The 24,809-nt window shown below is 31.0% G+C and overlaps 2 protein-coding genes across 3 annotated transcripts; both read left to right on the plus strand.

Annotated features, from left to right (window-relative positions):
• Positions 1-1,299: 1,299 nt before the first annotated feature.
• Positions 1,300-10,493, plus strand: LOC148603451 (uncharacterized). 2 transcript variants are annotated; one of them, XM_088553033.1, is made up of 5 exons: positions 1,300-2,093; positions 2,566-2,665; positions 5,393-5,632; positions 7,226-7,261; positions 9,474-10,493. In XM_088553033.1, exons 2-5 carry the CDS (start codon positions 2,611-2,613, stop codon positions 9,809-9,811), a joined length of 669 nt encoding a protein of 222 aa, XP_088409159.1. In that variant the 5' UTR covers positions 1,300-2,093; positions 2,566-2,610; the 3' UTR covers positions 9,812-10,493. The 2 variants fall into 2 exon arrangements, with proteins under 2 accessions (XP_088409159.1, XP_088409158.1); XM_088553032.1 differs by having other exon boundaries at positions 1,300-2,665.
• Positions 10,494-17,340: 6,847 nt separating this feature from the next.
• On the plus strand, positions 17,341-20,723 carry LOC148603452 (uncharacterized). Its single transcript, XM_088551436.1, has 4 exons — positions 17,341-17,574; positions 18,195-18,857; positions 19,721-19,837; positions 20,329-20,723. Exons 1-4 carry the CDS (start codon positions 17,517-17,519, stop codon positions 20,721-20,723), a joined length of 1,233 nt encoding a protein of 410 aa, XP_088407562.1. The 5' UTR covers positions 17,341-17,516.
• Positions 20,724-24,809: the final 4,086 nt, after the last annotated feature.

The following is a 24,809-nucleotide window of genomic DNA, read 5'->3' on the forward strand; positions in this document are numbered from 1 at the left end:
CTGAAGCTGTTATTTCGTATTTTAACCAAGACCAAAAATAAAGCACACCTACTCAATAAAAGTATAAAAGAAGTAAACACTAATGCATACAATTAAGTATCAGTTCACTAAAAATTCAGAAACTGCCAATCGTAGAGATATGATTTATTGTGTACAAATCCCACCGAATGTTTTCTAGACATACACATACTTCCACGTAACGCTACTCCTTCCTGCATTGTGATTTCTTTTTTTTAGAAAACCAAATCAAGTACGAACTTTTGCAAATTTCATGTTACAATCTGAAAAGTGCAACAACCGAATGAAAAAAAAAATAACAAAATAAAAGAGAGTTTGGTCGACATACTTGACTCAACTTCTGTCTAATTTTATAAAGACTGTTATTTGAACGATACGACTCTTTTAACTTGATATGAAAGAACACGAAAACAAAAGACACGACCAGATACCTATAAGTTGACAGATATAGCAGTGTACAGACATTGTAAACATCACTAAAATTCAGACGTTCACATTTATTCATTTTGTTTGAGTATAGGGAGTTAATTTCTATTGTTTTGGATTATTTATAAAAGATACAATACGTAGCATATATATAGAACATGATTTACAAGTTGTTTTCCGAAGTATATACGACACAAGAGATTTTTAGGTTGTTCTGGGGATGGGTCATTTAACTGATATAAATATTTAGGTAGTAGGCATTTCGTTATCGAAGGTGCTCACAGTAACTGCCGTCGAATAGTTTATGAATAACGTTGTGAAATAGGTCAATTATGCAATTTGCTGCAAGCTTTAGAAATAGGATTGATCTCAAGACACTGTCGAATGCCTTATTAAACATCACGAAAGCATACAATTTATAAGTACATTTATTGGCTTTTCTGTTAACAATTGCTCGTACTACACATACTTTTGCACATGGTCTACTGTGCTTACTCCCTTCCCCGTTATTTTGTTATTCAGCAAGGTATCCTGATTTGTAAATTGAGGTTAATAAAGAAATGTACCATGCTTTTTGTATAATCTTGAGTTAAATATATTTTTAGGCAGTTTAGTTAGAGTAAGGCAAGCTTGTTGGACACAGCTGTAATAAATTCGTTCAAAATCAAAATGTCTGCAGTTTTTCGTGCTTATTTCTTTACAAGGAATATCCATGTTAAAACTGTCAGTATGAAAGTTATTAAAATTATTATATACTTCCAATCATAGTTTTCATTTGCTTCCAGAATTGTTTTTGGTAGTGGGATTCCTATTCACTAGTGAGTTTCACAATAACTTGGCAAAGGATGAGGGTCCATAAGTTCATATTTTGCCTACTGAAATTGTCGGTAAAAAAAATATCATGATTTCGAAAGAAAACTAAATAATAGTGTAAATAGTATTGTACATTTTCAATTTTATACATTAGGTTAATAATTTAAAAAGTAACGATTGAGATACGAATGCAAAGAAACAGCCTGTCTATTCAATAAATAAAATAGCATTTTCTTCACGATTTTGCTACTTAGTTTATAGTGAGACCCGGCGTTAACGGAAACAAAATAAAACTGAAAGTGTGCATTTATTCATTCTTTCTACAGGAAAAATGATTGTTTGGTTAACGATGGATCTCTATGCGCATTTAGCGAAAAAAAAAATTGATTCGAAAATGACTAAGGCCAACTTAACGTGTACATGATTAGGTACCTGGCCGCCATTGTAATATTAAACCTTAATTACACCCTTGCACGTGGAGTAGCTATATTAATTAAATAGCTTTTATCTTTACTTTTTGCCAAAGAATGATAACTTTTTTATCAAATAAAGTATAAAATAATCTTTGTTCACATGTCAATTTCGATAAAGCCTCTATTATGAACATGCATGTATGTACATGAATGCACTTAGTACTTTAAGGGGTGTAACAAGAGTTATCTTTCTTTGTTTATATTGTTTTTGTTTTGTTATTTTTACATTTTCGTTATCGTTCATTGTTTTTTTTTGTTTGTTTTTTATTTAAGGTAACCGTGAGAATGACCTAATACTAGGACTATTCTCAATGACTTTACTGTATTAAATCAATGGTGCTTGAACTCCCGACATGTATTTGGGTATTTTGTTTTCTATTGCTTTTGTTTTTTGTTTTGTTTTCTTTTTACAAATACAAACATCAGTTTGTACAAACTTTTGGTTGAGAGTCAATAAGTGTCTTAAATACGTTGGACGTCATGCAATGTGAATTGTATAAGTCACATTAGGTTGAAAATTTGCACCCATTTTACGTCTTTATGTTTATGACTTATTTATATTGACTGTAGAAATCATTAAGCATTAAATAAAGGAGTGCATGAATAAAGTCTATAACGATAGATAATGTTTTATGCATGTTGTTGATGACAAAAAGTATGTTCTACGCAATACCACTAGATGTTTGGTCCAGTAATCAATTTATACTTAAAGGGAAATGTTAATGAACTAAGTAAAATTTATTCATGAGAAAAAGTTTTCATATAACTATAATTTTAATGAGAAATATATATTAATATAATTGAGCAGCAGTAAGCTTGTCTATCATTTTAACAGCTGAGTTGTTTTCATAACCTTAAATCTGATTGATGAGAGGAGACGATGAAGTGGCTTATAGTTTGTTTTATTGCCTTGCTAAACGTAACAGAACTTTCTGGTAAGCGTTATATATTACATTATTCAATGCATCTTTTTTTTTCAAATTTTGGTAGTTAATATCGTCGTAAACGTTATTTATACTAAGCTTACAACATAATCAGGTCACCTTACTTAAATACCATCATTTTTTTTATAATTCTGTTGCATGAGAATAAGTTGTGTCATTGAATAAAACATTAAACCGAGTTTCGGGGGTCTAAATTAATTTACATCAGAAATAATTCACCTTTTACTTAAGCGTTAAAGATCAATCAATGAATGAATGAATAAACTTTACTCGTATGAACTACAAATTACATAGTTAAAGACAAACATATATACAATAATGTATAACAATTATGTGCATATCTGAAAAATATAACACTAAATAAATATAAGTGAAAAAAGAAAAAAAAAGGATAGACATACATATGTATCAACTATAAAAATCTACTTAATTTTTCCTAAAACTATAGTATTTGATGTGTTGATCAGATTGTCAAACTTACAAATACATGTAATTGGATTTTTACAAAAATACTCAAGAAGTAACTTTGTTTCTAACTAAAGGCAAATATTTGCAAAATAGAACCTAATGGAATTCGTCACCGCTGTCACTCGAGTTGCATAGTGGACAGAGTCTCTCGTTCCTTGGGACACCCTGCCATATTCCCGTCTCGATTTGTAAACAACGGCGACCACTACATCTAAATTTGCATAGAGTAAATAACAAATTGTCTTATAAAATTTCACATACTTTTCAAATTGAACACTTGTTTGTATATTCTATGACAAAAACATTTGGGCGATTCATTTATCTGAGATAAACACAATTGAACAAACTAATCTTTAAGAAAGTCTTCAATATATTTTGAAACACCTTTGTCTGCATTTTGCATATTCCATAAATAAGAAACACCACCGTTGTCTAAAACGTTTTTGATCAGTGACAACCACTTGTTTCATTACTATAAGTATTATACTTAATAAACAGTAACTTGTACAACAAACTAGATATTTTCCGTCTTTCCCTGTTATAAGGCTATCCCGAAAATTTACCAATCGAGCCTTTGCTGGTACCTCTAAAAGATTTCGTCCCATTTCGACATATACATTAAAATCTGAAGTAGACTGTTTTAAATGTGAAATAGATTTGCAAAATTTTAAAATTAGATGTTCTAAAATGTCCATGATTTCGGATTCCCAAATCTTAGAGTCATATAGTAATATAGGAACAACGCATTTATCACAATGGATCTAGTTGACAATCTATTGATAGTTCGTCTACATCTTCTCAATACACCATACATAGCTTTCAAACTTTTTCGTATGGACATTTTGTTAGAAAGGACCCACTTTAAGCGAAATATAAACCACAATAATTTGTACAATCTCAACTTTTTTACCATTAAAATGGAGTTTATTTGCTATTGCACCTCGCGAACAATAAAAGAATTTCTGTTTTATCGACATTGACTAGTAAATGCCACTGTTCACAAAAGTTCTGAAACTCATTAAACATGTTTTCTAAAAATCTGTGCTGCTATCAACAAGTAATACCGTGTCTTCGGCATGCATATAAACAAATATTAATTCTTAATTACATAATTATTTTAATTACATTTCAAGTTCAGAATCAATCAGTGCTGTTAAATGTAGAGCAATCTATTGTTCTATAATTAGTTTTTTTACCAAATAAGTTTATTTACCAATCAAATAGTTCTACATGTATCACGTGCATAACTAATTATCACTATTCGCAAATACTTCTTCACGACATCTGCAAGTCTAATTATTTTCGCGTGGAAAAAAATGCTTATATTTCTTTTCGACGTTTCTGTTTCCTGTTTACAAGTGTTATAAATAGTATTTGGAAAAGTTAAACGTATTGAGGACGAATATTTAAATAATTCGCTGCATATAAGGACAATTTAACCTGTCATGTACCGTATTACGTAAGTTGCATCTAGTGTACATATTTACCTTTTTAAGCTTTCCAATACATCGTAGTTTAAGTGGTTACATTCTGCTTGTGCATAAATATTATTATTATTATTATTATTCAAAGTATTATTGTCATACTTATTGTTGTGTTATCATTAGTATTATTATCATTATTTTTATCATTATTTTTATCATTATTATTATTATCATCATTATTATTATTATCATTATTATTATTATCATCATTATTATTATTATCATTATTATTATTATTATCATTATTATTATTGTTGTTATTATTATTATTTTTATTAATATTGTTATAAATATTGTAGATTTGTATGGTTTCCATTATTAATAAACTATGTTAACGTGATTTTGTTGTGAAGATCGATTCAGAATGTATACGCAAAGAAAATCGATTAAGGTTTATCTGAGTGACGTTCAACAAGTGGGCATTTTTGCAGCAAAGCCTTTGTTTTGCATTTCGATATACTTATAATTTCTTCCAATTGTCTTTTTTCACAAAATTTAAAGTACGTTTTGACTACACCCCTTTCAAGCAATGTCCTAAGTTTGTCCAAGCTAGCTCCAAAGATTGATTATGAAATTAAAGAAAATGACAGAATTCGTGCCGAAAAGTGCGGATTTTAATTACAATACTGTAATTAATGCCATTGTCAGATAATATTTGGTAGATGTCAAATTATAACTTAGTCGAGATTGCAGGATAGAGAAGTATGACTTCATTCCTTGTATTTTGATGATTAAAATGAATAATTAGATTTTTTATTCATTTAAGGGAGCTGTATGAGACTTCGACGTATGCTCAGATTAGCTTATAATGGTTCTATTCAGCCGTATTCATCCGTGAATTACACAATAAATAATTGTCTGCAGCTTTGTCTTCACCTTCTTTATGCATGCGAATGGGTAGGATACAAGAACAACGAATGCAATATTTTTAGTGAAAGACCTTCAGTACAAATAGCTTTTGTACCACATACAGAAATTTTCGAAAAAAGTGTAGATGGATGCACAGGTCAGTACATTCCCATATTTAGTATGTTTACGATTTGCAGTAAATTTCCTAATAACTTCCGTCACCTCAACATAGTACTAGCTATAGAAAAAAATGATAGAAAAATGAAATTGATGTTCTCGGATAACTTTTTATGATGCAAACTGAGACAGATGACCAGCTCTAATAGATTAGCCATTAATACCGAGCATCGCATTCGAGAATAATGATGAACGTCCAGTTAAACCGGTATAGGTATCAGACAGACCCTTTAAATCTTTAAATCAATCTAAAACTTAATTAAAATGTGCAATTCGAAAACAAAGAATGAAAAAAAGAAGATTATTTATGGTATGTAGTCCCGGTACGCTGAATTATTTGAACCACCACCCCCCCCCCCCCAAAAAAAAAAAAAAAAAAAAACACCTTTAAAAAAAATCGGACAACCGTTTACCTATCTCATTTCGCCCCTTTCATCAATCGTCCCGTTTTGTATTGTTTTACAAAAGTAAGAAAATGTATTAATGTGATGCTCGCTTGTATACGGTATTTGTTCCTACATGCAATTGTCTGTAATATATTTTTTTTCGTTTGACTAATACTTGTAACCTTTAATGTTAAACCTTATTATTGGAATACGATAATGGTTTTAGTACGTATGATATTCAAAGCAGTAAAATTTGCAGTATTAGGTTCATATTTCGAAAATTTACTTTGTGTAATTTTTTAAAAACTTTTCGATATGCAGTACATCTAAACATTTCACAATGAATGTAATTACAGTGACCAATAAAGTGAATATATCAACATGATAAGAAAGAGAAATAGGATATTCAAGATCCAAATAAATGATAGACCAAGGAAATAGACAAAATATGAAAATAAACAAATATAAACTAAAATAAAACTCACAGAAATTAAGAAATAAAGGGCATCACACTTGACTAACAACTGAGAGTATGTCCCCTTAGTTGTATTGCTTTGCCTCTAGCCACAGCAATCTAGAGTTGTCCAAGTAAAGTGAAATCAAGGCTTAGATGAAAAAGATAAACAATGACATTGTAAAAAAACAATTTCATTTAATGTTTCGGAGATGTCCACAACATAAAGATCAACAAATAAATATCTCTTTACTATATAAATTGAGTCTATCGGCAATATAGCATTTCTTATACTAGTGCCTTATCGTTTTCATACTAAACTGGAAACCACTAAAACTCTGCTGCTTGTTTCCTTGTATTATACTTTTTGGCCTCTTATTCCATATTTATGGTTTCAGATACTTTTTGTATGCAATGCATTTTGCATTATTAAACAGCGTTAGTAATTGTTTGCATGCTGATAATAAAAATGTTTAACGCATTAGAACAACAAATGTAGGGTACACCAAAATTGTGATATGTTTTTTTTTAATGAAGTGAAATATGGTACAAGTACGGCTGTGGGGTTTTATATAACGTAGGAGCTTGGTACATAAACTCTATATATAATATATATATATAATCATACTTTTGATTTTACCACTGTTTTGCAGAAAGGATCCAATGTACGATTTTTGTTTAGATATTTATTAAGCCTTTTGGTAAGGCTAATTCTAGTAATTGTATGTTACAGCGACGACGGCGGTATCTACAATAACTGATGTAACAGGTAAGATAGTACTTGTCGTTTTTCGATGGGGAATTGAATAACAAAATGACGAGTCTAGAATTTCAATGTCATTGCAACATCCGCAACACATAATGTAGCGCGTAAGCGTCGATCAATATTCGAATAAGGGTAACAACAAATTTACTAATCCGATCAATAATCAAGTCAAGTCAAACATAAATCTGTCAAAATAGATTTTACACCACTGGAGCAACTGGTACCGCAATGGTCCCGATTTGGTACTGGCATTTCAAACGAAATGGTCGGATGAATCTACTTTTTAAAGCGCTATAAACCTCTCTCATCCATTGCGGCGTGAATGTACCATTGGTGATTAAAAAGCAGTTGCATGCAATTGCGTAAAAATTGGAAAATCAGCGGTCATATCAGCACAAAGTACAATTTACAAAACAACACTCATTATAGGATTAAACACTGTTTTTTCCAGAATTCATCGATGGCTGACAAGAATTTAAGTGTTTAAGGTTTAATTTGGTTAATATGAGATATGAGCTATAAGATTTATGTTTGTGTGTGCGTTGGTGCTTCATACTATTTTACGTCAAATGAGAACAGGACTAAAGCATTAAGGGAGAGGTGAAAATACATACTACAAATCGCATGAGTCGTCTAAAAATATGGAAGATTCACATTCAATGCTATAAAGTCGCTTCCTATTAACAGAACTTGAAATATAATTGAAACAGTTTTTCGAAAATATGTACAACATTCTTTACAGTAACATACACTAAAGGAGGATATTAAATCAAATGATTCATTACCAAAACAACCACATTTTCATGCCAATTGTAGAATTTAAACACTTATTATCTATAAAACACCAAAGGTGCCGACGTTAAATATTTTATCCGTCACTCCATCTGTATGAAGCATAATTTAGGGGAAGAAAACCGTCAATATAGCCGTCAATGTTACTTGTTCCAAGATGCTGCCTTCATTTTAGTTTAATTTCATCTAATCTTGTATAAAGTTTTTATCATCCTGAAGTAAATATTAATTTTATGAAAAATTATTGACGGGGAGTAAAACACATGGATACAAACATTAGTCTTCTCATGGAAAGCGGATAGAAGTATTAATATTGAAGTGTTTTAACAAAACTACCGAAATACTAAACTCTAAGTAAAAGTCAACAGGAATATTAAAAAGGAGTGGTTTCTGAGCGTCTCCATCAAAGTTCTAATGATACAATATGTCATACTTTGTTAAAAATCAAGTATAAGTTTTGTTACATGTTTTGGCATTTTATCATTTCAACCCTGTATCGCCCCCCCCCCCCCCACAAAAAAAAAAATTAAATAAATAAATAAATAAATAAAAAATAATAATTAAAAAAAAAAACAAATCAATAAATATACAAACAAAAAGCTTAAGTAAAAGAAAACAGAAAACTCGAAGGTCAACAAGATGATAATTTAGATAATCCAAAAGACATGTATCTCAAATCCACCAGGCGATCTATTAAATAAAAAATATCATTAATACTAAAGAAACAGTGAAGAAGACATAACATAAAAACTAAAACACCATCAATACAAACACTCACAAGAAAACCAAAAATGTTCGGTGAGGTTAAGCATGATATAGAAAAAAATATACATGGCTTTATCTTTTAGTACTTATCTGTCTAAAAATCTGGCAAAATATGTATATGGTGTGGAACATGAAGGGAAACACCGCAAAAGTTTTATTGCATTAACATAGAATTTATACCTGATAACCTCCAGAAATTACCATCAAAGTGTTTGTTAAATGTTCTTTTTTAAGATACTGAAAGATCTAATTTAGTTGAAATATCCTATGAATAAATGACAGAAAAACTTACCTTGTATAAGCAGCTGAAAAATATGTACGTCACACATAATTTTTAGCTATTTTCTCTTTGTATAAATTTACGGCAAAAATAACCAAATTGAAAATCATGATGTGCCACCCAATGCCTGATGGTACAAAAACACAATAACATATGATTGAATGGTACTTCTCTCGGTTTTGTCGCTGGACCATGATACTTATATGCATATTCAAGATTTCTACGAATTATATATTAGTATTTATAAACATGTCTCTCTATGCGACGTATTTACGGCTATTCCATTTACACCTTGCTGTCACCTTTCATCAATTAACGACTGTTGCAGAAATTAGAATGCGTCTGATATAACGATATTAACTATTATTGTTTCTCTAGCCAGTAATACAGTTGCAAGTACAGATGCAATAACTACAACGTGTTTTTGTCCCTGTTCAAAAGTTGGATCAATGTGGTCATTTCTGGATGGGGTTAATTTTACAAAAAATGAACTTCGAAAAATACTTACGGACGAATTAGAACAATTGCGAAGAGAACTCGAGGTTGATACAAAGAAAACAAACTCCTACTATCGCACTCACCATTCGGCTTCGGACAACAGAATGTCAGCAGTTTCAACAGGAGTGGTTGGTGTTATATTATTATGTATACCATTCATCTTAATTGTGACAATCGATTTACTGAGTTTCAAACGTTGTTTTTATAAACATAAATAGCCATTTATATTAAACGGCAAATTGAATTGTTTGTTATACAATTCTAGCAGCTCCAGGATATATATATATATATATATATATATATATATATATTTGTATTCAGATAACTTTTACATGAAAATAACACTGCTTATATTACAATTGTATTTAGAAAAAGCTCATTGGATAATACAGAAGTTTTCGTTTCTGATTTTAGGACAAAGCTCTATCAGCTACATGTTAATATCGTCCATATCCTACGTGTATGTTTGTTTTTATGTTGATTGTTACTTTCTATCGTAATCTAATGATACTGGCTATATTTTGACCGCGGAAGTCCTCTTAGTTGGTATTTCTTCGCATCATTATTGCACCCTTGTAATACAGTGAAACCTGTCCAAACTGAACCTAGATCAAACTGAAAATAAAAAACATGTCTACAGTAGAAACTTTTTGAAACTTACTTCCTGTCATTTTAAATACATTTTGAACGCAGATAAATTGATCAACTGTTTAAGTTGAACAAATTATAGTCTTAAAAGGTTACAAGTTAGACAAGTTACGTTGTACTTTTTCCTATAAAGTGAATTGATGGTTAACATCACATAATGTTGCTTATTGTGTATTCTTTAATTTCATTATTGGCTTAATTCCCTTGGGTCTTGGCTATTTAAAAATAAAATAATTACGATGTTTGATTCTTTGTTTACATTTTCATTCTAATTCTTAGTATTAATCAGAAGTTTAAACGTTTGTGTAAGTGTAAATACTGTTTGAACATCTTAATCAGCAGCATTGTTTCATTGACAATATGGATCACATATAAAGATAACATGTAGGAATATGGTCCACGCCTTCATCTACTTCATCCTGCTAAATAAGTGATACTAACCCACTCACTGCCAAACAAAAACAATTATATCCCTGGCTCTATATAAGGCTATATGTATCAATAATATTACAAAGGTGGATATTCAAGGGGAGCGTCTGGTCCAATAAACCCTTCAAGCGCACCTTGTAAGCTATTTAGATAAATGTCATTATCAAACTTTGACTAATGGGTTCCATCAAAATAGTATAAAAATCGTCCATTTGCTCTTATATTTCAATAGTCTACTACTTTACCTTTTACAATCATTACTAAGTTCTTAACTCTGAGGTACAGTCTTTTTCTTGTTTATGTATTTTTTTTCGAACAAAGCATCCTCATCCACCTCTGGATGATGCCAGTCCCTTCTAATCAGTATATCAGACTATATTATAACCATATTTGGGTAAAGTGTATAAAAACGTAGTAATGTACACTCAATGTCTTTCTGAGGTAGTAATCAAGAGAACCAAGATTCTAGCGGAAAACAAAATAATATAATCCAGAAACAAAGACCAGACATGGAAAACAGACATTTACAACAAAGCACATAAAGTAACAAAAATGATACATACAAAATAACAAAAGAAAATAAGTAACTCGGACTCCACATAAAACTTGGATCATGGACTAGGTGCACCAGTAGGATAAACGTCTTCTGCATTTCTAGGTTAATCAAAAGAATTATTTAGTATGGTATATACTTATTAACCTTAATTGAGAGGATATAAATCATTAGATCCTAACTGTATAAATAAGCAACTTGGAGGAGGGTGCTGGCTTAGATTTTGCTTCATAACTTTCTTAAATTTGGCCAACCTCATAACTGTTGAGCGATTAATTGAAAACCGTATAAATTGTAACTGAATACCGCCATGAAACATAAAAAAAACTAATCAAGACTTTAGTAAGATTGTAATTTTTATCCGGGTATTCAATTACAATTTAGATTCTTTTACTAATACATACAGTCCAAAACTAGCCAAACACGCATCTTTTAAGCAAAGGGTCTATTTTGGTCAATCAGTTTGAACATTTAATGTTTACTTTATAAACTGTCTAGAGTAGACTGTTGTATCAAACAATCATGTCTTCATGAAATTAAAGATATCTTATAACAACATATCAAATATAACCCAACGTAAAAAGCGTTTATGCGGTAGACCTAAAAACACATGTAGGTATACTGTAGAAGGAGAAATAAATTCACTGAATTAAACTCTGGATAGACGAAAGTGATGAATAAGAAAAGAAGTAAAAATAAACAACGCAGTTTATTTTTACATGCGTATTTTGTTTATGTTCCTTCAGCTTTGAATAATCTGTGGTACGACTGACGTCAATATTGATATTTAAACCATACGGAATTGAAAAATGAATGCATCAGTAGATTTAAATCAAAACCGTTGTTTTTTACCAGTACAAAAATACTTTACGGTTTCAATGTACCTAATATGTGAATAATACTAAATAAATTATCGGGTAATAGGATTAAGAAAAATATCAAATGTAAGTGTGTTTCATAACACAGCGTAAACGCCAGCGACTGAAAGAAAGCCTAGACACATGTAATGGATTGAAAGAAAGCCTTAGTACATGTAATGGACAGAGCTTCTTTTTGTTATGTTTATCAATTCCGTCACTTGAAATCTACATGGCGTGTTCTTACCGTCATGGTAATTATCACAGAATGTTTGTTGATAGTTTACATTCAGTTAGGAACTAAGGTTAAAGGTAGAACAATAATTTACGCCGAACTAAATAAAGAAGTCAAAGCGACAATACCAAGGATCTGGTCATAACGTAGAAAATGATCAGACATACCATTGTACATTAGGTAATTTACTGTGCATTGCCAATCATGAGAATATCTTCTGCTGCGTAGGTCATTAATCTCTCTTATCACCTAAAAGAGGTTTATAATGTGATTTTAGTATGCTTCATTGGTAATCAATAAAATTGAAAACTACTGATTTCAATGTATTTTAATTTGTTTGCCCTAATATAACGTCTGATGACGACTCAATCTTATTACCACCATGGTCTAGTAAACAGTTTTTCAAAGGTAGAGAAGATGTTTTTGCATTTGTATTTATCTAAATGATTTAAAATAGGGAAAACCTTTGTTGTGAAATAAACACCATTAATGTATTGGATTATACTTCAATTACATAGCGCGGAAGTATATTGTAAAGTAACTATATAGGTTTAAAAGTAATTTTTAAATGTTGATTTGCACTTTGAATGAGTGCTAAGGGATCATTCACGCTTAGTCATCTATCTTGTAATTTTTACTTTAATATAATTTAATAGAATATCATTCCTTTAGGAATATTTTTTTCTGTTCAAAGTCGATTTGATTTTGAAACCAAACCATTTGTAAAGGAGAAAGTGGTCACTAAATTAATATTTAATTGACTTTCGTTCGTAGAGCAAAGACCAGAATAATGGCACTTTCAAAAATACTGGACAGATAATCTCTTTTTTCACAATAAAATTGAAATTTTAAGAAGGAAGTTTTTTTTTAAAATTTTTATTAATAAAACATGACCTGTTCAATGGAACAACTTTATTCTATTATATAATACTTACATATCGAATCAACATCGTCTATTTTAAAGGAGGGCAAGTTAATAATATACATTTCAGTGGTGTTTACTGGACGTATGACCGAAACAATTATTTATTACATGCGATAAGTTGTTTCCTTTTGAATAAAATATGTCAAAATTTAGTTCTTGTTTCATTAAAAAAAAACATTTTGACATAAGTTTGCCAGAGCTTGCCGTAAATACGCAGACATTTAGAACCGCGCTAGACTCCTTACAATTAAGCTTCTGCAACAGGGTTATGTTGTTACAAGTTTAAAGGCACCCCCACAATAGTTTTATGGTCTTCATCGTGTTCTCATGGATCGGTATGGTGTATCCATCTGCACCATGAAAACTGATTTGTTCAACGCGTCATAAATTTCCCTTCCTCTTTCGTCTACTCTGGACCTTTTATCAGCAACTCGGCGGCATATGTTTTAGAAAAGCAACGGACACTTATCCTGACCTCTACTTTGGCCAAACACTAAGTTTTAGTGGAGTTTGAGTTCCATATAGACTTGTTTTAATTTGAATGTATTATTTGATTGTTTTATGCTCTTTGTTCTGTGTGTCTATTTTCATGTCTGGTCTTTGTCCCTCGATTACGTTTATTTTATTTCCGCTAGAATCTTGGTTCCCTTTTACAAATGGAATAGCCACGAAGAAAAAGTTGTCTACCAAACAAATTCAAAAACGTTCCAAAGTTTCAGATGAAACATTACATACTTAATATCGATATTATTGTTCAAATTGTTGCAGGTTTGAACAGAATCATAATTTAAGAATAGTCAGTGAACTATAAGTTATTGTACTAATATGAATAATGTCCCGATAAAATAATGAGGACTTTTTTCATCAAAAAGAATCAATTTTTAATTTTGGTATTTTCTAATATGCATAAAACGACATGCTTTATGTATAAAGAGCAAAGTATTGACCTAATTTAAATTTAAACAAAGGTTGATTATTGTTGAAAAAGACAAATATCCTTGTCGCCACGAAATGCATACATGTCTATTGATCAAGGCAACATAAGTCGTATCAACAAAGCCTGTTTAAAAAAAATGTGACATTTGTAGATTTCACATGAAACAAATTGCTAAAGGTAAAATCCACTTTTATTAGCAATACTTTTAAATAGGTTAAATATTTTTATCAAATAGTGATAAATCGCCCTTTGTTATATGCATTGGATGCCATTTATATTTCACAGTAAAACCTTATGTGATAGTTAATGTAAGTATTAAAATCTTCTATGGAAACCAAACGATGAAGGGAACGGAGTGTTTTATGTTCATTTTAGCTTTGAAAACAACTTCGTGTGCAGGTGAGTTTTACATGTTAAAGAATAATGTCATAACTCAATAATTTGGTTTTTGACATACATTTTTGAAAGCAAAATTAAAATATTGGTGTTTACAGGATAATTAGCAGCCTGTGTTTCAAAGTCAGAGGAAATTTTGCATCCTTGATCGTATGAACGTATATTTATTTCAATGTCTTAGATAAAAATATTGAATTTTATTTTATTAAACGATTAATCTACATCAAATAAAACTGTTTGCTTCTTTATTTCTTTGATAAACAGGAAACATAAACCTTGACGTCAATTTTATTTACCTTTTTAATTGGGAAAACAAATAAAGTGTATATTAATTTTATCACCAAACACTTAAAGAAATTACCATAATGGTAAGAATTGCATTACTTTGTAAAATATTTAATGGCAAAGATTGATTTTAAACTGAATACGCCATCTGGTATTGGGTACGGTTGAACTGACTGAGCATATTCCCTTCCGGTGGTAATGTTTTTAATCGTATAACATTTTGTACTTTTCCAACAACTCAGAACAAAATATAACACAATGCACAAGGGCATAAAGACACTACAGTAAATATTTGACAATATTGATTTTCCAGACGTCTATTACATGTACACTCAATTAATACTTATGCAATAAAAATGAAATGGCTTTATATGATATAACGTTTAATGTTTGGCTACTTAAAAATATCATTTTAATTTGTATTCGTTTTCTCTCAGACCACGAACCCGAAAACGTTTTAAGCAAATATTTTCTTTCTGAATAAGTAGATTTTATATTTTTTCATGATACGATCATTTTTCAACACGAATTCAGAAGGGTTAGTAGTATCAAGGAAAAGGTTTAAAAAATGAATAAACGCATTTTGATTTTTTCGTGTGTAAAACTTCCAATAACTTCATTGCTTTTTTTATTGCTCCAGTGCTCATATTTCGATCTGTCGATCTGCGACAATGAAATAATGAGGCATGCCTATAACTGCTATATGCACTTTCTACTGGTATCTAAAGTGTTATTGTACTTTTGAATATATTTCTATAAGTTAGAATATTTATGACATGCATTAAATTATATTCAAATCCGCTCCCTACTACATGTGACAAGGCTTAATTTTGTACAATAAGAAGTGAATATATTGAAATGACTTCCACTTGCTTAACTTCATTCTCCTATTGTTGATTAAGATTTGTTGGTGCTTGTGCATTTTTGTTTTTGCAGAGAGAAACCTATTTTTAGGATCTTCGCCGCTCATGTTCAGCCATTTTTGTCATATTTTCGGACTTCACTGGATTTATCCATGTCAGGACATTAATATTTTTTGTCCATTTTTTCTGACGCAGTCGGTACAGTTTTGTTTTTTACCCTTTGACCTTAAGGACGCTCTTTAATGGAAACGCAAATCACCTGATCGCAATTATGTTTCCCGATTGGCCAAATACTGCTAACTTATTGGCGTTCGAAAAAACTGTATCGAAAATTATAAATTGCGTTCGGAAAAACAATCGAAAATTTGACATTGCGTGCCATGTGCTATTTCCTTGAAAGAAATGTAGAAACTTAGAAAAAGAACAACATTTTACTGCATCTGCTATTTTTTGAAAGGTAGTACATGTTTTTTTTACATTTTAACTGAACTCCCCCTTTGAAGTTTACTCTCTTAAAAACCAAGGATCTTTGAACATGTAGGTTATAGCTCTAATGTATGATAAGTCTTAAATGGATAACTACTCGTCGATTTTGATTTAAAATTAGATGTAATGTGTTTGTGTTTCATTTTTTTTGCCCTGTACTAATGTCTTTGTCTCATGTACTATGTTGCGAGTTGTGTTACCTCTTCACCAATCTTAAATAATCTCCTATGGAAATGCCGATACCCTGGATTGACATTACGACATCGGCAATATTCTGAAGCATATACTTATACGTTAATTTCATTAGTTTACATTTACAATTTACAGTTTAAAAGACCAGAAAACTACATTGACTATTGAATTGGTTGTATAATTGCTGAATGCATATGCTACCGTCGAGAAGACGGAACAGATAGATCGTTATCATCTGCACAATGAGAACTGACCTATTCATTTGTAATATTTTTTTTCTCTCCTTTCGTCTACCCTAGACTTTACTTTTAATGAGCAACTCGGTTGGTGTTTCTAGAACAACAAGGGGCGCGTACCCTACCGGTGCACCTAGTCCATTATCCAAGTTTTTACCGGAGTCCGAGTAACTCTTTTACTATTGATGCTTTGTATGTACTCTTTTGGTTATTTATGTTCTTTGTTATGTTTGTCGCTTTCCCTGTCATGTCTGTCCCTGGATAACGTTCATTTGATTTCCGCTGGAATCTTGATTCCTTTGATTACTCATTAATATCATTATGTTACATGATATTTCTATTGTTTTTTGGCAACTCTTGTTTGGTCTTTGAATTTTGATATTGTCTTTGCGGGGAAAAAACCTTGATCGTATTGTCTGGGTATAAATTAACGCATCAAAACCCACAAACTAACTTACTTTCCAAAGTTTCAGACGATCATTACATACTTAATACCGATTATGGTGTTAGGACATTCTCGTCAAATAAAATATAATCTAAAAGAGCATAAAAATGTTTTAACATATAGATCATATTGATTATTTAATGGTGAAATATTTGAAATCAATATGAATCGTAACAATAGTACCTTTTCGATAGAAATGTCACGTGACTCAAATTCAGATGAAATTAACGTGCATGCATTAGAAATGTTACAACTTTAAAAGTATTTGTTGTCAATTCACTTCATTGCTAATTGGAAAAATACTACAGCTAGTTTAAAATGAATTCTAGTATTAGACAGTGAATTAAAATATAGTGGAAAAAAGTACTGGAATTAAGAAAAAAAAAAATGGATATGATTAATACTCAGTGATTCATTTTTTCTTTAAAATTAAACGATGAATACTACTAAGTTATGTATTGGACTTTTGTTTATGAAAATATCATTATGTGCAGGTTAGTTGATTATGTTTTAAATTATTGCCATACTCAAACACTATTTGAAGATTTTATTTATTTAAAAAAAAATTAAGTATAATGTATTATCCTAATTATCAGCTATAAAATTAAAGGCTTCTTTGTAAGTCATGATCTTAATTTAAAGGTATGGGAAAGCAAGTTGGCAAGTCTTTGTCCAGCATTTTCTATATTAAAGAGATAAATAGTTTAAATATCTTCGGTTTGGTGTCCATCTTTGTTTCATCTTTTCACTTTATTTTGAATTTAGGATACTCGGACAAACCGATGGCTGCTTTTGAAAATGCTTTCATTTTTTTAAAAATAAAAAAAAACAGTTTTAACTAGAGTCAATGAAATGCGGACACAATCGGTATTTATATTCTCAACTATTGGTTATGGCATTGTTGTCTATCAACGTGTCATATTGTCAATATCATATGTTCAAAATGAGACAAGAGAAATGACTCTCAAATGGAAGCAATGGGTTTTCATCATCGTTGTACAATGTATGTAATAAAACGATAATAACTAAGATTAACTAATTCAGCTAATATATAAACATACACACAAGCATAAGATAGTGCACCTTATTAAATTAATGTCCATTTGTTTTCAAGAATCCTGTCTTGAGATAATCCTCTCCGACCGATGGTGTTTGTCCGGAGTTTACAGACTTTTGAATAAAAATAATGAAACATATGATGTGTTTTGTGATTTTGATGGTGCGATTGGTTATACGTACTTTTCGTCATTGATAACAGTACAATTCAACGTATCTAAACACTACTCTATCAGATCTCATGCAAAGATACGTTACTATGATCCTGGTCTAAAAACACAAGGAGAAGTGACAGTGTCGCAAATAAGTCGTTTTCAAAGTGAGGAATTGGGATTTTTTCATAATAACTTTACAAAATATAACTATCCTACACTGAAAGAAAAATATTCTTATTTGTACCTTGGGTTTGTCCCAAAGGCTTTGGTTCGAAGAGGTGAAATTCAAGGTTACAAGGCCGGAACTCAGGAATATAAATTTAAAAACTGTGATGGGAATCCTAATTGCTATTTTACATTCTACTTTGGTACAAATATAACTCTTCCAAATAAAGCAGGCAACACATTATCGAAAGGATGGATGACGTCTGCAACAGAACTTAAAAGGAATGATTACATGGATGCGCATTTTTACTTTCCTGTTGAAATTCATATGGGAGGGTGTGGTGCACTGACAACCACCCCTGGAATAAGAGGAATAAAAGGTTCATTAGGTCTTCCATTTGGTAAGTTTACTACTTTGTTAGGTTTAGTTTTTTAATTCAAAACCAATTTAAGAACTATTATTTTGATACAAGAAATATTTTTATTCGATTATAGATGGCATTGTGTTTGCATTGTCATACCTGATTCAATGATACATTGGATATAATAATTTGAATACTCAAAACTTGTTTTAAGGCATCATGATATGTTGGATTCCTGAATGAAATATATTATTTTCTTCGATTAACCGTGTTGTGTCAATTACCTTGAGGATCAGAGACCCCCACCCCTCATAAAAATAAATAACAAAAAAGCATAATAAAAAAAACCAAAATAAATAAGAAAAATGTTACTTTCAAAGATTTTTAATAAGCAGTGCTCACCCCTATTTTTATTTGTTCATACAAAATATTATGCAAAATAAAAATATAAAATGTTCAACATATGAAATGCTAATAATACTAACCTTTCGCCTTTTTCAATAAGGCTATAACTTTGGTTCCCTTGATTACTCTTTCATTTAAACAATGCAACTTGTTGATATAAGTTGATACAACTATGAAACAAGTTGATATTTTAACTATTGCTCCATGCACTAAGAAAAATGTGATGCCTGATACTGCTTATTAAAAATGAATGAAGAAAAAAAGCTATTATCCAACAAACAAAAATATTCACGCTATAAAAAAGTATTAAAGCCGTGAGAATCACTGCCCTTTAGTATAAATAAAAGGTAAAACCGAACACTTTTCTTAATTGTGACAAATATTGTTATAATTAAGTACTGAATTCCGATAATAAAATTTCTTAAGGAATATAAAAACACATCCGTGCACAATTTTAATAAATAATAACGGCTATAAAAACTATGTATTTTATTTAGAAATTCCACCAGCTTGTCTGACGAATCCTTGTTTAAATAGTGGTGTTTGCTTAGATAATGGGACAGTATATGAATGTTCGTGCCAGTCAGCATTTTATGGTCCAAATTGCCAATATGGTAAGTGAACAAATATTCACATAGTTCATGTACTGTACAAATGTCTGCTGCATTGGTAAGAATATTGTATAAAAATAAGACTAATACCCAACAATACAGAAGATATTCAGTCCATTTATTATTGTAATTTGTCATTTAAGTCGACCATACTTTTGTATTGTATTGCAATGTTGAGGAGTGATTGGCAAGATTAAAATTATAATTTGTCATATTTCAAATATTAAATTTATATATATATATGCAATTTCTGACTACCTAGGTCTGTACATCTGCAACGAAATTTCGGTGTTGTATTATTTTGTACACTTTTATGGAAGTCCCACGTTTTTCATCACGCCTCACAGATAATAAAAGACCATATTTGTGTGGTAACTCCTATTAACCATTTATTTTTAGGGCTTCTTTTAATTACTATCTAAATAAGCAACAACTGATATACATATTAAATTACAAAATTATGAATTCAAATGTATTGATTGATATTGCTTTAGGAAGAGTTCCAGTTACAAGTACAGAGGTAATAACACCATCAAGGAAAGACATTACTGAAATATCTGCAACAGCGGCAAATATGCAACAACGTCTAACGTGTTCGTGTGACTGTTCAGAGGATAGATTAAAATGGGCATATTTATCCAGCGGTAATTTTACAAGAGATGAAATTCGAGTATTACTTAAAGACGATCTAGAAAAATTGCGAAAGGAACTTAAAATTGATTCAAGGAAAACCAACTATTACTATCGCACTCATCATTCGGCCTCGGACAATAGAACGTCGGCAGTTTCAACAGGAGTGGTTGGTGTTATATTATTATGTGTACCGATTATCGTAATTGTAACAACTGATTTAATGAGCTTCAAGGATTATGCTTTGAATAAAAAATAGTTAAAACTATTCAAACTAATAAAAATTTATGTTGTTTGTGTATCATTTAATTTTAGTAGTGTAGCATCTTTTTTTGGGCTACAGTTGATATTTAAGTTCCATTACGAAGGATTCAGAGAGGTACAAGTAAACTCTTAGTTGATTACTTCTACATTCGTAGTGTCCTTACTTATACAAAAATGTGTCGTTTAATCTCGATATTTCGGCCAAATAGGTATGACTAGTAAGTTTTGTACATGTTTAATGTAAAAGTAGTCAACAGCGCTTACCGTCAAAGCGAATGCTCGTCCAGTGCAAGTAGGCGATTTCTTAAAGTCAACACTTTTGTTTATTTATTTGTTCGATGGGATCATTTTGAGTCGCTTCTTTGTGAATAAAGATTCGTAGTTCATTAAACAACACATTAAAAGAATTGAATAATACGTTTGAACATCTGGTAAAATTATTACCTAAATAAAGGTACTGTCGCCCAAGATAAAAACGGAATTTGTGTAAACATTTAGTAAACAATCAAAGCTTAATTGAAGCTTCTGTGCTCAATGGAATGTAATTGAAACCCCATAGCTAGTTTTGCAAATGCTGAGATTACTACAGACGTAATCGGCGACAGGATGGATATGCAAACATGAATATTGCATATCATTCCTACGATGCCTATAACTAAATCAAGTAGCCCCATATGCTATTAATGGTTAATAAACAACTGATTTACCATTACATTAAACAAATTATGTTTGTCTGAATATACATATTGTCGACATGTGTACGATATGCTACCTTTTTAAACTGATGTAACATTTATCGTCGGAGATGGTAAGTCATTTAATTACAGAAATTGTCCCAGGAAAGCCACAAAAATTGGTACATTACGAATTATAAATGAAACTTAATGAGTACTTTAGATAAAAAGAATTTAGTTATGACAACTGATAACTTCGTTACAACTTTGTGATAATCATGGCTTCTATTTAACAAGTGAAAGCACTGTAAAAAGATTATTTGTAGTGATAACTAGCTTTTTTTCAAGTTATATAAAAATATGCAATGCTTCGGAAAAGAGCTCTGTTAACACTCAATTGCATGCGTCCGTTAATTTGTTTCTATTCCTCGACACCCAAACAATGTCTTATGAGTGATACATGTTCTATTGAACGCATTCACTTATCAAATAGAAGCCATTTGAATCATTAAACATCAGATAAATAAGTAAAACAGAGTAACAACATCACTTGCCGTTAATATATAATTAAAATTGGTTAACATATTCAGTTTTATGAATGTCATCAATTATAAAATAGGGAAATTGTTCTGTATATCTAGAATTGATGTATTATTTCTATTAATAACGCAGTTAAAATAGATGTCGGACAATTCAATAATTTTTTAGAAAAGCTTGGGAAAGCATATTTTAAGCTCAATTCAAATTAATTAACCAGAGGAAACTCTATAAAAATATATTTTTATTCAATCTGTCCTTTATCTTGTCCTTGTTTAAGTATTCGAGAATATTGATAAAACTCATTAGGTAGAAGTCCGTATAAAACAAAGGACCGGCGGTTTATTCGTGTACATAAAAAAATCTATGAAAGCTTCCGTAAATGACATAATGTTCAAGGTGATCTTGAAAAGTTTTATCCTTGCAGCTTGAGTCACACGTTTTCCCACCTATAGATGATCAAAAAATACTTAAATAGAAAATCGTGAAAGGAAGCCAGGTTTGGAATCAAAACGGAGATTTTTGTGGCGGCGAGCAGGCGAGCTGCTCATATGGCAGGATATGGTAAGATGATAAATGGTGGTATTCTTTGTTTCCAGAGCGACCGGTTCGTGAACTGTTATCAATTTGGAATCTGATCTCCCTTGAAAACACCAGAGGGTTCGGGTAAATATTTGCTATCGCATCAGAGTACGTGTTCCATGGTCTCTCTTGTCGTGTGTTATCTTTGGACCAGAAGAATTGTAGCTTTTTAGTAGTACAAGTATTATTTAATAGCCGGTCTAACTTTTGTCATCTTGTCATATCACCTTTAAGTAGCAGTCCACCTATAAATTATGCTATTTTCAGTGCAAGTGATTTATTAATGTCAGATATTTTAACTACATTGACTTAAAATCATTTGGATATATTGGAAAAAGAATGAATAAAATAAAAATAAAATGAAAAATGTTTTCACCGTTACCATAGCAACAACCACTCCTTAGCAACCACCAATTTAGGGCCAAGTAATCACAAAAAATGTCACAATTTGAATGTAATTGTATATATCTGACGGTGGTAATTTGTCAAACTACATAATTAAATTAATGACATGCGTCTTAAGGAAATTAATATAGAATAAAAATATAAAGCAATCTGATTGGTTTAGATCTGGTTACCATAGCAACCAAAATTCTTAATATTTGACATTTTGAAATATACGAAAATAGGCTATGTTTAGACCCGTTTTGCCAAGACTAGGAAAAAAAAAGATATTATCCAAATGTATACATAGATGTGTAGCAGTCATCTCCTCTGAAACATAACAAAAATAAAAATATGTAACCTATCTTTGTTTTTGCACCTCTGGACCCGAAATCACCCCCATCAATAACTTTCTTATTCCAAACGCTTTTCATACAAACTTTTCCATACCAAAACTTTTTTTGTCTTTAGACCTAGACTTCTAACATCTGGTTTGTTGGTATATCCTCTCGGGACAGAGTGTTGCGTCCTTTGTCCTTGACCTTTAACCTCAAGGTCAAGTTTTGTACATATTTTGGCAAAATACTATACATAAATTTGTCTGTGCCATTACTTTTTGAACTTTTTACTTAGATATCGGATCTTTGGCATTTAAGTATATCATACAAAGGCAGAGAGTAATATTTTAGGTAGGTGACCTGTGACCATGACCACTGAACCCAAGGTCAAATAAAATTATCATTTTGGCAAAATACCATACAAAACTTTGTCTTGGCCATAACTGTCTTTTCACCTATATATCTGATAGCTGATATGTAAGTGAATCACATTAAGGTAGAGTGTAATGTTCTAGATAGGATGACTTTTTACTTTGACCTTTGACTTCAAGGTCAATTGACATACAAAATTTTGGCCAAATACCATACATTTTTTTGTCTTTTTACTTAAACATCTGATATTTGCATTGGTATGGGGTTATATTACCTCAAGGCGAGGCGTCACGTACTAGAGTGGTCATTAACATTTGAACTTGACCTTTGACCTCATAGTCAAACAACAATACCAAATTTGACGCTCTTCATACAAAATTTGTCCAGACCATAACTTTTTTATCTTTTGACCTAGACTTCTAATATTTGTTATGATGGTATATCCTCTAAGGGTGGAAACTGCGTACCATAGTAGATGACATTTGACCCTAACCTGTAACCGAAAGTTTTTTTATGGGCCGTAACATTTGTGTCTTTTTACTTAGATAACTGACATTTGGTATGTAAATATATCACGCCGATGTGGAGCATCTTGGACCAAGGTGTGTGACTTTTGAACTTGACCTTTGACTTTATGGCCAAATGACATACACAATTTTGGTTTAAATTTAAGACTCATTTCATGCAATACTTAACCTCACAATATGTCATAAATGTAAAAAATCACTTGTCCTTTATCACCTGATTGTGGTTAAGTCCAGTAACAGGGTTAACAATCATTTACACATCATGTTTTAAACCCGCCAGTCTTCAGTTTCCTGGACATTTGCAAACACTTGAAGATATTGACATGAAGTTTTGGTTAGTAAGTTCATCATGATAAGTTACAGGCTAAGTTTACGTTTCGTTCCACTCCGATGATTTTTACCGAAATTACGGTCACATTAGAATCAATTGCAATATGATTACAACTTTGAAAATATTCTTCTCAAAAACCATTTTACAGAATTCAATGAAAGAGTGCATAATTGTTCCGTATGGTATTCCACACAAAATGACCGGTAGAATTTTCGATCCATGAAAAAAAACATAAACCCTGTCACTTATAATAGAACATTGGGGTCAGAAGGCATTTTTCTTTAGTTTTGTTTACATTTGTTCCTTTCCTCTTTCGTCTACCCCGGACATGACTTG

This window comes from Perna viridis, chromosome 11 (assembly GCF_037379345.1).
Source record: "Perna viridis isolate PV_CMFRI_1.1 ecotype Kerala chromosome 11, ASM3737934v1, whole genome shotgun sequence".
Classification (NCBI taxonomy): domain Eukaryota; kingdom Metazoa; phylum Mollusca; class Bivalvia; order Mytilida; family Mytilidae; genus Perna; species Perna viridis.